General features: G+C 48.5%; 1 protein-coding gene across 1 annotated transcript in view; it reads right to left on the reverse strand.

Annotated features, from left to right (window-relative positions):
- Positions 1–1,404, reverse strand: part of LOC104875804 (sialidase-2-like) — a 1,964-nt gene extending 560 nt beyond the window's left edge. The window contains 2 exon segments of the mRNA XM_019210556.1: positions 43–385; positions 1,204–1,404. Of these exon segments, the coding sequence (XP_019066101.1) occupies positions 43–385; positions 1,204–1,404 (544 nt within the window).
- Between the last annotated feature and the right edge of the window lie 11,540 nt (positions 1,405–12,944).

A 12,944-nucleotide genomic window follows, 5' to 3' on the forward strand; every position in this document is an offset into this window, starting at 1 on the left:
AGAGGGCCGAGGCGGAAGGCGGCAGAGGGGCCGGCTGCTTGCGGTAGGTGTAGGCAGGCACCACCAGGCCCCGTGTCCCATTGTGCAGCTGCAGGCAGTGCCCTGGGCCCACAGCAAAAGTGGCCCATTCCCCGTGGGCTGGGCCAATGGCCTCGTCGGTGAGGTCCTTGGCGGAGCCCCAGGTCATCCCAGAGTCCTTGCTGATGACATGGCACAGACGGGTCACGTTGACCCCGGTCCGGAGCTGTTGGCCCTCGGACACCTGCCCCAGCACAGCTATGAAGAAGAGGAAGAGGGTCCCCGTCTGCTCATCGTACAAAGGACACGGGTTCATGGAGCGGTAGCCCTCCAGCCGGGCTTCAGCCACCACCACCTGAGCCTGCCACTGAGTGGGCAGAGAGGGGAGAAGGAAAAGTCCTCAAAAAGCTGGCAACAGTGACAAGTGTTACACTCGGCATGGGCACTGGGGTGGAATAAAGACTACGAGGAACATTCTGGCTCCCACTCACACTGTCCCCTCAGAAGGGAGACCTGGGACTCCCCCTTATTGCCTGCCCAGTGCAGCACAGAATACAATGATCACCTTCCATCTTGCACACACAATCCTCTAGTAATGCATCCACCTAGGAGGGTGCCACCCTTTGCCAAAAAAATCCAACATCACCATCTCCTCCAATTGGAGATCAGCATTTTAGCTCCAACTCCTGTCTGGACAGCAAGAGGCCTGCAGGTTTCTGAGTCACCCCAGGTCACCCTCTGCCCTCTGACAGTGCCAGGTCTGCCTGCTTCAAATCCAACGAATATGGACAAAGTTCTAACTCCATGCTTTAAATGACCACTGTTATGATAATAATACTGTTAAACTCCGTGACAACCAGGCTGCGGTATCTTTGTCATGATTAATCCCTTCATTTCCAAGCGGGCACTTCAGGACACAGGCACCAAGCCCAGCCTAGTGCCCAGGTGAGTTTGCCTGAGTCCCCATGGTGCGATCACGGACCTTCCTCCCCAGGCAACTTGGCCGGAAGCAAGTGAATGAGACATGGCCGGCCAGTGTGTGCTCTCTGAGCCCACCCTGCTGCCCCTTCCTGCGTGGCTCCCTGACCCCACCTGGGCTTCAGGTCTTTTCTCTCTGTCCCAGTGCACCAGTGAGGGCGCTGTGGTGGGACCCTGGTGGCTGGATGCCCGCTGCCCTCAGTTCACCTGGACCCGGTGGCTGGCTGCATCATAGGCTCCCCTGCGCAGGACGATCACGTCTGCCTGCTCGTCCTGCCGGCTCCTCCACTTTTCTGCGAAGGCCAGCAGGGTGCTCTGGCCCTGCAGGTAGAGCAGCGTCGGGATCCTGTAGGTGTGGGTTCCTGACTGGAACAGCTTCTACCGCTGCAGGACCCTCAGAGTCTCCATGGGGCTTGGGACAGGAAGGAGGCAAAGATGTATCACTGCCTGTGTCAGGAGAGGAGTTGCCTGCCGGCAAGCTGACCCGTCTGAGTGGTCTGTCCTCCCCTCCCACCCCCAGGGCTACTCCTTTTCTTTTGGTTTAGGTTTTCTGTTTTTTTCTTTTCTTGTGTGTGTGTGTGTGTGTGTGTGTGTGTGTGTGTGTGTGGTTTTTTTGAGACAAGGTCTTGCTCTGTAGTTCATGCTGGCCTTGAACTCACTTTGTGGCCCAGGTTGGCCTTGAACTCACAGCAGTCCTCCTGCCTCAGCCTCTTGAGTGCTGGGATTACAGGCATGCGACATCGCACCCAGCTCCTCCTTCATACACAAGACCTTGCTTGCTAATTCTGCATGGGCCTCCGTGGGGCTGGCAGCACTCCAGCCAGGAGCTGCAAAATGGATTTTGCAGTTGGTTTTGCCCTAAGTTAACCAGCAGACTCGGGTAACCTCGCCTGCCTTCTCCAAGCAGCACATCCGTCAGATGACAAAGCTCGGGGAGGAGAGGAGCGCTCACTGCCAAGTGGCATTCTGCAGCTGTCCCACTGCCAGGAAATGACACACGGCAGCTTTTTATAACTCCAGAGCCCTAGAAAATTATTTTTTTTTGGGGGGAAGAAAATGCCCGGATTCTGAAGATTGTGTTTCCTGGGCTGCCTGGGCCTGAGGCCCGTAGCCCCACTGCGTGGGCTTACCCTAGGGCAGAGGCAGAGACGGGTGGGCTCCTGGCTGAGGTGGGTGAAGCCCCCAGAGGTGGAAGAAAATAATCAAAAATAAGCATTCAACGAAAAAAGGCCAGGCGTGGAGACTTAGGCCTGTAACCCCAGCATTCAAGAAGCTGAGGCAGGAGGATTGCCGTGAGTTCTGAGTTTGAGGTCAGCCCGGGCTACATAGCAATGCTTTCTCTAAAAGGGGGAAGGTAGAGGGAGCAGCAGGGGATAACATGGTGACAGTCACCAACCCCCAGCAGAGCTGATTGCTCTCTGCTGTGCCAGACAGAGCAGCACGTGGTGAGCAGGGACCATCTACAAAGCATCCTGCTGAGCCTTTCCCAGTCTGGCGCTCTGCCTGCCTTCCTCTCTGCCCTCCCTTCCACAGGGGACATATTAGGCCCACTTCCTGGGAGCCCCACTTCCTGGGAGCCATGTTTCCTGGGAGCCCCACTGTGACATGGCCTGGGGTCAGCAGGAGAGGGCACAGGCTTCCCTCCCTCTGCAGTTTTCCACTACACCCATGCATTGTCTGTTTGGGACTCAACGCTTTTCCATTAATCAATGTCTCTCAGTCCCCTCTTCATCTCACAGAGAACAACGCTGGGACCAGGTGACAACAGAAAACTTCAAAGGGCAAGCGCCACACAAGGACAAATAAAAAGGTGTTAATTACCTGCACACAGGTGGAGGATGAAGTCTTCGGACAAACACTGGGTCTGCAGGCTGCAATCCAGGAAAGCAGTCACAGTTATGACTGTGGTGAAATCTAAATGGGGAAAAAAAACAAATATGATCTGAGTGTGAGAGAGCGAAGATGGTGGAGGAAGGTAGGCTTAGCAGTGTTCTCAGGGCAGACTGATGGGACGTTCACGGCTACATTGTGGAGCTTGGGGGAAAGCGCATCCTGGAGGAGAATTCGACGCTGTGGGTACAATCAGGTTCCAATGCAAATATCAAGAGGGCCAGGGATTCAGCTCAGTGCTGCCGCCACCTGCCTTGCAAGCGCAAAGTCCCAAGTTCGATTCCCAGTACCGTAAAACAAAAATTAATATCGAAAATGCCCAGGGTCTTTGTTCACTGGCACAACAGACTGGCCTTCTAGTCACAGTTAGCTAAGGACATCCACAAGGAAGCTCCAGAAAAGACAGAGCAGGACCCGGGGGAAGAAGTAGAGGTGAGTGTTCAGCAAGAGTGGGGTCTATGCGAAGGCCTAGGAAAGGCACTGGGGGTCTGGGCGGGGTGAGTGTGGCCGGCTGGGGGCTCAGGCTTAGAGCCAGGAAGATGGAGGATGGGGCTCTGAACAGAACCAGCAACTGGATCGCTGGTGGAGGTTTACCACTCTAAATAGATAAATAATTCCACATAGTTCACTATTCAGCTACTTACTTATTTATGTAATGAGCCGAAGTCTCACTCTGTAGCCTCATCTGGCCTTGAACTCCCAAATGATCCTCCTGCCTGAGCCTCCCAAGTGCTAGGATTACCATGCTTGGCTTAACAGGATCCTTCTTACATTACAGGTGGCAACAAAATCATCCACGAGGCAAGTATCGATCCCATTCCTGAAAATGCCCAGGGTCTCTCTAGGAACTTGGCACGCGCCCTGAATAGAACAGACTAAGAACCCAGCTGAGTCAGCTGTCCCATGGCTGGGACCCAACAGCCAATGCCCACAACGTAAAGGAGAAGAGGTTTTGTTTGGCTCATGGTTTCAGAGGATTCAGTCGGTGGTCAGCAGGCTCCAAGGCAGGAGCACATCACGGCATCAGGGTGTGGGGAGCAAAGCTGCCCAACACATGGTGGCCAGGAAGTGCCAGAGAGGAACAAGTGAGGGACCAGCTGTGGAACTTGCGGTCACACCCCGACCCACACAGATGCACCACTGATTCCCTGGGCGGGCCCAGGCCGGACAAGCTGACACCATCAAGCGTCGTGGTCACACCTGCTGCTTGCTGTTGGGAGGCAAGGGTTGCTTAACATTGCCAAACCCCTGGACGGCACTCACCGGGCCGAGACTGTCTGAGTACTCACCGGGGATTGTCACATTTGACCTGCCACACTCTACCCTTGAGACAGCCCGGGTCTCACTGCGTGGCCCTCCTAGAGCTTGGAGGCCAGAGGGTTCTAGATGCCTGCCAGCCCCAGCTGCTGCTTGGCCGCTCATCTTTCTAAAGCATCTGTCTTGTGTGTATTTGGAGACAGAGCCGGGCCTGGGGAGGCAGGGCTGGGGGAACTTGGGGTCAGTGCAGGGGTCTCCTCCACCCCTTCAGGTACTCCATGCCTCCCAAACTCATACCCCACAGACAAAACCCACTCCCATATAACAATACCAAATACTCAGACTTTCAGCCCTTAGAAAGTACCAGCGTGCTTTAAATCCTTGCCAGCATTTCCTAAAAATGGCTTGCAAATCGTATTTGCACATTTTCTAACTCACAATATGACCTTAAGGGTCGATTCACTTAATCCTTGTAACGCCCCAGGAAGCAGATACTGTTATCATCTGATCGGACAGATGAGAAAGCCGAGCTTGCTCAAGACGTAAGTGGCCACGCTGGAAACAAAGACTCTTCCAACCCTGCAGCCCCTCCTGCCCGAGGACAATGCCAGCAGCCAACAACTTGTGCCCGGGACAGGACCACAGAGCCTCGGACATCATTATGGTGGACGCAGAAAGAAAGAGTTTATCACCAGGGCCTAACACAGTGTGCTTGGAGGGGCGAGGGGTGGCAAGAACCTCCACACCAGGCAGCCAGAGAGGCGACACTATCATCTCCAAGTCCTAGAAACTCCTATTTCATGTGTCAAAAATGGGCGTCCGGTGGTAATTTCCTGTGGTCCCGAGTAAGGCTCCCAAAGGCTGACTCTGTGTGGTCCTGCAGGCGCTGGTCCCAGGATCAATCCCCCCTCCGGCCCAGGAGGCAGGCAGGAGTCGCCCTCCTGTTGCAGAAGTAAAGAAGCGGAGAAGGGGGCTGGCCCAGGAGGCCAGACATGACTCCCACAGCAGCTCACAGCTCCGGGTGATGGAGCAGGTGGCTCTGAGCCTGGATCTGCCAGATTCCCCAGCCCACGCTCCTGTGAGCCCAGCCGGATCCTCCAGCCTCCCGCCCTGCAGCCGGACTCTGCTCTGTGAAGCTTCTCCTAAAGACCTGCTGCGGACGCCCAGCTGCCGGCCTCTGGCTCTCTCCTGCCCCACGGTGCTGGGTGCCTCATGGAGCCGAGAGCTCCAGGCCAAGGCACCTTTGTCAACCCCAGCTCACACCTCTGCTCTGAGCCCCTGGTGTGTGCTGGGATCTGAGGGAGGCCGAGGCGCATTCCTGCCCTCCAGGATCCCACAACAGTACTTGGTAGGATTGTTCTTTTCCCACTTCGTTTTCAACTAGATGTGGTCAGGTGACTTGCTTTTTCTAAGATGTTATGAGTAGATGTGCTACACATCAGACAGGCAGAAATTTCCTGGGAGGAGTTTGGAGAGGAGGGAGTTGCTGAGTCCTGAGGCTGGTGTCCACAGTCTCTGTCACCTGCGGCTCCTGGAGACTGCCCCCACCTGTGGAGAACTCTGCTAGTCACAATTGTATGTGTAATGCAAGTGAGATATAAACTTTTGTGCTTGTGCTAGACCAACAGAAATTTGGTGGTGTTTGTTACCATGGCATAATCTTGCTGACACTGACTGATGGAACCATTCAGCCCAATTCAAATGCAACTTATCTCAAGAGCCTGTTCCACACCTCTCCCTAAAAGGTCCATTAATCACAACTCTCATGCTTTCCTGATGCTTTGTACATAGCTTCACTGTTACAGCTGCCAAAGTGCATGGTGATTTTGTTTACAGGACTCTTTCCTCTTTCATACTTTGAACAGTCCAAGGGAAAGACCATAGATCCTACACCCACTTGTTTCCATTTTTTGGAACGTGGCTTGCCATATAGTTAATATTTAATAACTGTGTTTAAATCAGTTTATAAAAAGGGGAAAAGGATATTGGGGAACCTACTTTGATCTTAGAATTAGAAGAGAGGTTTTGGTTATTAACCAGTTTCTTTGTTCAAAGACAGAAAATGAACTCATCCAGCTATCAGATCAACCTTTTATATTTTTGTTTATTTAAAATGGGGTGTGTATTTTGTCTATTTAAATATCTATTTTCTCAAGGTATAGGGGAAGTGGGAAGGGTAGGGGAAAGGAAATGAGGGAAAAGAAAAAATATAAGAAAAGGAGAAAATGGAAACAAAGTCTTCGTACATAGGGAAGGGTGGGGGTGTGAAGGGAGGGCAGGGGTATGAGGAAAAATTGAGAACCAAGACCTGTCATGTAAAGGTACAAGATCCCAGTGATGAATGTAACTGTACTTTATACTTAAAAAGTACCAATAAACTCAATGAAAAAAAATCTCTTTTCTCCTAAAGAATTTCAAAGAATGATAATCTTTTCATGGGTAAAGCATAAGATTACCATCCATGGTTGTCACAGTGATTAAAGTGCTATGGCATCTAGGATTTTACAATAAAAGGACATTTCTGTATAATAATAATGTATTATTCTGCATCGTACATGACTTGATTATCTCTCTGGACGCTGATGTGGGTAAAAACTTATTTATAATTGAGTTGAGAACTTGACTCAATTTTATATACAAACAGGACTGGACTTGTTTAGCGAGAGGCAACACTGTGGCTGCCTTGGGTTGAGAAGCTGTTTACAAAATCTGACAAGGACCATCAAGTGTCACCCTTTTCCAGTGGTGACAGACGTTGAGAGGCATCAAGCTGTCTTTCCTTGCACAAGGTAGATCTGCTTGCTCCTGCCCTTGAAAAAGTCAGGTTGCTTCGGGGTCCTGAGTCTTCTCAGAGGTTCCCTCCACTCTCCTGAATGAACACTTCTCCAGCTGGGCAGAGAGGCTTCTGTCTCCTCCCAGGCCCAGGAAGGCTGAGAGGAGGTGTGGCCTCCTTCTGTAGGCCCAGAGGGTCCGGAAGAACTGATTCCCAGTCACCTGCATATTCCTCGGCTCAGGTCTCGGCTCTCTCCCGTCACGGCCTGGGTGAAGCAGATTCGTCAGATTTAGCAGTGCGAGTTTGGGACTTCACTGGTTTTCTGATTAAATCAGTGCCCGATCTTCAGCTTTTTCTGCCCTCCATCTGTAGACGGACAGACCTCTTTACATGCTGCCAAGGACGGTCTCCAGTTTGACTTTTTAAATTGGTGATTAATCACCATTGTCTTCGTCATCTTTTTTAGATACAACAATCATAGGCAGTAACAGCTGTCCAACCCATGGCTCTTTAACCGCGGCTTTCCCGAACTGTCAAAGCCAGAGACGGCATGCTTCCCCAGCCCTGCCCCAGGGTCCAGATGCCTCACTGGTGGACTGCTGCACTGCTGCAGCCTGCAGGGCCTCCGGCTTCCCGGTTAGCCCTGCTCCAAAGCCCTGCTGGACAGGTGTTTTCCGGGACCCCTTCAGGACCAGGACCTGGTGAAGTTTGCGCGGTTTGCTGGGCTGGGCTCTGGAGCAGCCCGCCTGGGCAGAGGTGGGCCAGACCTGGCCCAGGAGAAAGAGCAGTCGCCTTGCGGACCTTGGTGGCCCCGGACCTCTGCAGTGGGAGCTCCCTGCAGAGTTGCCCTGGGTGAAACAAGGTGGGGGAAGGCTTTCAATCCCCAAGGCAGCTGGGGCTTAGATGCAAGCAACCCTGGAAGGCGGACGCTTTCTAAAAGCAGCTCCCAGAGAAGGGTGCAGTTGTGAGTCATAAGCAGGAGTCAGCACTGTTAAACTGTACCTGTGCAATGCAGAAGGGAAGGGGAGTGGGGCGGGGCTGGGTCCTCAGGGCTGACCCGGGGGGGTGCCTCCTGGGGTCACTGCAGTGAGGGCTAAGAGAGGTCCTCGGAGAGAGAGGGAGGAGGAGAGATTTCAAGGCAGAAGGAACTATGAACTGATTCACACCCCTGCCTGCCCGCCTGTGCTATTTTCTACCGTGATGTGGAAGGGGCTGCAGACTTGGAGCCTGACAGACCTGTTTTGAAATCAGCCTGAAACTTGCTAGCCGCGCTGTCACTAGATGCAGTACTTACATTTGAGGTTCAGTATCTCCGCCTGCGAAGTGAGGCTGAGGACGCGTGCAACGGGCTGTCCGGAGGGGTGCTGAGTGCCTGTAATTCACACTTATCGAGCTGTCACTGCACACCCCGCCCACTCCCACGGACACCCCGCCACAGTACGCCCTGGCTGGGAGCAGCCCTTACTGGGTGCTGGGCACCTCATCCAAGCTTTCAAAGCCAGGGAGGGACAGAGGGCTTTGTCCCCACCCTGTCGTCTCTGCAGCCTTATACACCCCACTGCCTTTAAATATTTATTTTTTTAAAATTGAGTTTATTGGTACATTTTAGGTATACAGTACAGTTATATTCATTATTGGGATTTTTGCTTTTACATGACAGGTCTTGCTTCTCGTTTTATCCCCTTGTCCCTGCCCTCCCTTCACCCCTCCTCCCCTCTTAATATTTTATTAAGAGAACTCCTGTATAAGCACAAGGACCCGAGTTTGATCCACGGTACCAATAAATAAAATAAAAATACAAGAACTCCTGTATGTACAGGACCACAGAGTTAAAGCCGATGGCCTTCCGTTTTTTCTTTTCTTTTCGGTACAGGGGATGAACTCAGGACCTTGCAGTAAGGAAGGCTGGAGCCAAATCCCCAGCCTCCTCACATGGATTTCCAGAGCTGTGTCCTCTGGGCTGTTGAGTGGAGATCTTCTTCTGGCCTGGATCCTGCTGAGCTCCCCTGGCTCCTCCATCTCCCTCCTCAGTGGGACCACAATGTGCGACAAGCGGAATCATGAACTCTCAAGTCCCTGGGCCATTCATTTTTTTCATTTATTCATATTATATTTCATTGATTTGCTGTATTCATATAGTACATATTGTTGCAAAATATTCTGAAAATAATTACTAAAGTGAATGAAGAAAATAAATGACAATGGATGCTCTATGTATGAAGGATAGTTTCTAGAAGTGTTCTCTAACGTGAGGGTGGTGGTCACACTACTTTACACCTTTGTCGAAATGGACCGCTCTATGCAATTAAATTTTATCGAGAAGATTATTCTTTGATAAAATATCTTTCATCACCATGGGATGCAGACAAGAGCTTTCTGTCACTAGAAAGGGACCTCTAGGTAGTGGTACAATTAGGTCATCCTTTGCAGAAAGATTAGATTTCCTGCTCAACCCAGATAGTGTAACAACTTGGGCTCAATGCTTCTTTAATTGATTTACTGTTTCTTCTCTGCTGCTTCTGTCATTCTGAGAATACTTTGAGTAAGTTTTAATCATAATTTTAAACATGACTTTCTAAAGTTTCGAGGAAACTGAATCTCAACAGCAAAGTCATATCAGCCATACCCATAGAGCACACTAAACAGGATGAAGCTTACCATCTCACACTTCCACACAGGCTGATAATCTCAGCCTGTTAGCACCCGGGAAACTGCATTATGATAGGAAGTCTGGAGTAAGAAGACTCCTTCAGATGCTATTAGCTGTTATTTTCTGATGGTTGTAGGTAGAGTGATTTGCATATATATATTTCCTTAAACATTCAGGCCTAAAAATCAACTTCACTGTGTATTAGAACTATGAATAACATCTCCTGGAATCATGTCGTACAGATTGGAAATACAAAATGATATTTAGTTAAAAGAATGAATTACACAGCCCAGTATGATGTCACCCCACTCGTTCTCAGCCTGAAGCAGGAAGATTGCTTGAGCTGAGTGGCAGGGCCAGTCCTGGAAACAGAGCAAGATATCACTGCAAAAACATACCAAATGCAGTGGCGCACAGCTGTAATCCCAGCACTCTGGAAAGCTGAGGCAGGAAGATCACAAGTTTGAGTCAGCCTGGGAACTTTAGACCCTGTCTCCAATAACAAACAGGATGAGATGGAGCTCAATGTAAAGGCTTCCTGAGCTCAGACCCCAGTAAAACACATACACACACACACACACACACACACACACACACACACACACACATGCACGCACACACCATCTATAGTGGTATTTCGGTTCACGAACTCAATTCTCTCCATGATTCTGGTTGCAAACTGAACTGGATGAGAACTGAATCAAATTCCCCCATAAAGTCAATGTTGATTGTAATCATTGAATTTGATTTGGTTCTTGTCTGTATCTCGGTTTGGGACCAGAGTCATGGAAAGAATCAAGTTTGTGAAGTAAGGTACCAATATATATATTCATCTATAGTCATCATCTCTCTCTCTCTCTTTCTCTCTCTCTCTCTCTCACACACACACACACACACACACACACGTTCTCTCACATATGTATTATATATTTCAACTATAAGTGTAAATCTTGCAAGTTTTTTTAAGAGTATTTACCCTGATGTTCTAGACTGTTAATTTCCTCTGGTATTTTTGTCGCATGCTACTAATAAGAAAATAATATGCTATATTGGGTCTTTCAAAAATGTATACTAATGGGATCTTAGATACAATTTTGTTGATGGTATACAGGGCAAAAAATGATGTCGCTTGTACCGAATTTCTGTTTTGTTGATACCTCTCATACTTTTGTGTGTTTTCAAGCCACAGAACTACGTATTTTCCTTGTTTCTCAGCTGTATTACAGTGCTCACATTCAGTTATGTTGCTCACTGACTGCTCTCTGAACAGAATAAGTGTCAGGTGCTCTAGAGGGTGCTTCTGGAAGAGGTTTTAGAAATCTCAGTTCAGTGAGCACAGTGCCTGAAAAACAAACCCAAGGTCCAGATAATGTTGATTTGTTCAGCCTTATCGTACAAAACCAACATAGAATTTAGGAGTCTGTGTTCCAGTGCATCTGTCTTTTACCTGTCTGATTAGTAGCCCCAATAATCATCCAATAAACATTTACTCGTTCAGTAGTAAGCAGTACCGTAACTCCTGTAACCCCTTACTACACCCCCTGCAATGTCAGAGACTGGCCTAAAATGGTGCATGCACATCCTGTTCTCACAGAATTTAGATCTGGCTAGCAGAAGCAAATACAAATATTTCAGTGCAGAAATTCCTAAGTTTTAGTTACAGCAAAGGTCTGCTTATAAATTATTAAGTTAATTACTTCATACCGCAGGCACTGTGCTGATATTCAGATGCTCTCACTTGTGACTCTTCCAGCTCTGAGAGTTGGTACTATCGTCCAGGACAGGGTTGATTATCAGGGCCCCGTGGCATTTTCAGCATCACACCCAGAGTGCGTGGCCTCAGCGCTGGCACCAGGGGCCCGGTGGGAGAATCAGAACACCGATTTAGAGTGCTGAGCAGGCTGACCTGTGCCCGAGTCCAGAGCTCCTGTGTTGTTTCTGCCCTTGCTGGGGAATAAACTTTTGTATTTATTGTTAATTTTGTTCTTTCACAAGAATAAGGAAGGAACAGTCACCTTCATAAGTAAGAGATGGAAATGGAGTCAGACTGCTTAAATAGACTTTCAACCAGTCTTTTTTACCTAGTGCCAGGGATCATAGTATGTATATGACAAATTTCAATCATTATATATACATATTTGAGTGTGTCTAATTATTTTGGATCACTTCCTAGAAATTTAGAAATGTTAACATAGTACCTAGTATCATAGAAATAAAAGGACATGAAAACAGAAACAATATGCTATAGATCATCAAAATATTCTCCAAGGTCCAGAAATTTAGCTCAGTGGTTCTGCGACCTGCCTCGCAAGCACAAGGACCTGAGTTCGATCCCTGGTACCAAAACAAAACAAAACTCTAAAAACATTGTACCATTTTATACATTGATTTGTGTTGATAATATTCACATCTATGTACTGTTTACAATATTGAATATTATTATGTTATGACTTAGTACTTACGATTTACACATTGTCTTGTTTATAGTTAAGTACTATATTTAAAACATTTTTTTAGTTGATGAGGTTGCATGCTGTGGTGTGTGAGAGTGTGGACTTCGGAGCTGGCCTGCTTGGGTTGGAATCTGCATTTACTACTTACTAGTTTTGAACCCATAGCCCAGTTTCCTCATCTGTGGAATGGATGAGCCTAGAGTTGGCAGGTTCCCAGGCAGAGACATTATGGTGAGGGCATGGTGAGGAACGCTGCTCAAACCATGGCACCAGGAAGCAGAGAGAGAGGGGCCCAGGACAAAACATACTCTTCTGGGTCATGCCCCAGTGACCTACTCTTTCATCCAGGCCCCACCTCCTAACAGCACATTCAACCATGAATTGATCAGCTAATGAGTATAGCACCCCATGAGCCAATCACCCTTTGAGAAAAACCCACTTCTGAACCCCTGAGACTTTGGAGGACATTTCACATCTAAACCATCACATTAGGAGAGTTACAGAAATAACCAACATATTTAAAACTTTCAGGAAAAGTCTGGCACATAGCGCACACTGGGTATATACTAGCAATTAATAATATTAAGACAGTTGTGGTATATTTAAAATCTTATTGTCATAATTTAATTAGCAAATATTGTACTCTTTTCACATACCTAGAAGCCAACTTTGTATCTTCATTTGTAAGCTGCTTTTTTGTGTTTATATTCCTTATTTTTATCGACTTGTAGATAATTTCTGAGTTGTCCTGTAAGAGCTTGTTAACCCTGAGTCGTATAATTTGGCAATATTGATCCCTTTTATTGACCACTTTTTATGTACTTTCTGAGTTTGGCTATGAATGTCTACCAGGGACTTTCTATCAATATTAGTAGTTCTCCTGTGATCGATGGGGAATACAGAGTCTACAGTCAGCAGGTTCCAA

The sequence above is a fragment of the Fukomys damarensis genome, unplaced genomic scaffold, assembly GCF_012274545.1.
Source record: "Fukomys damarensis isolate Sample0158 unplaced genomic scaffold, DMR_v1.0_HiC HiC_scaffold_44, whole genome shotgun sequence".
Classification (NCBI taxonomy): Eukaryota; Metazoa; Chordata; class Mammalia; order Rodentia; family Bathyergidae; genus Fukomys; species Fukomys damarensis.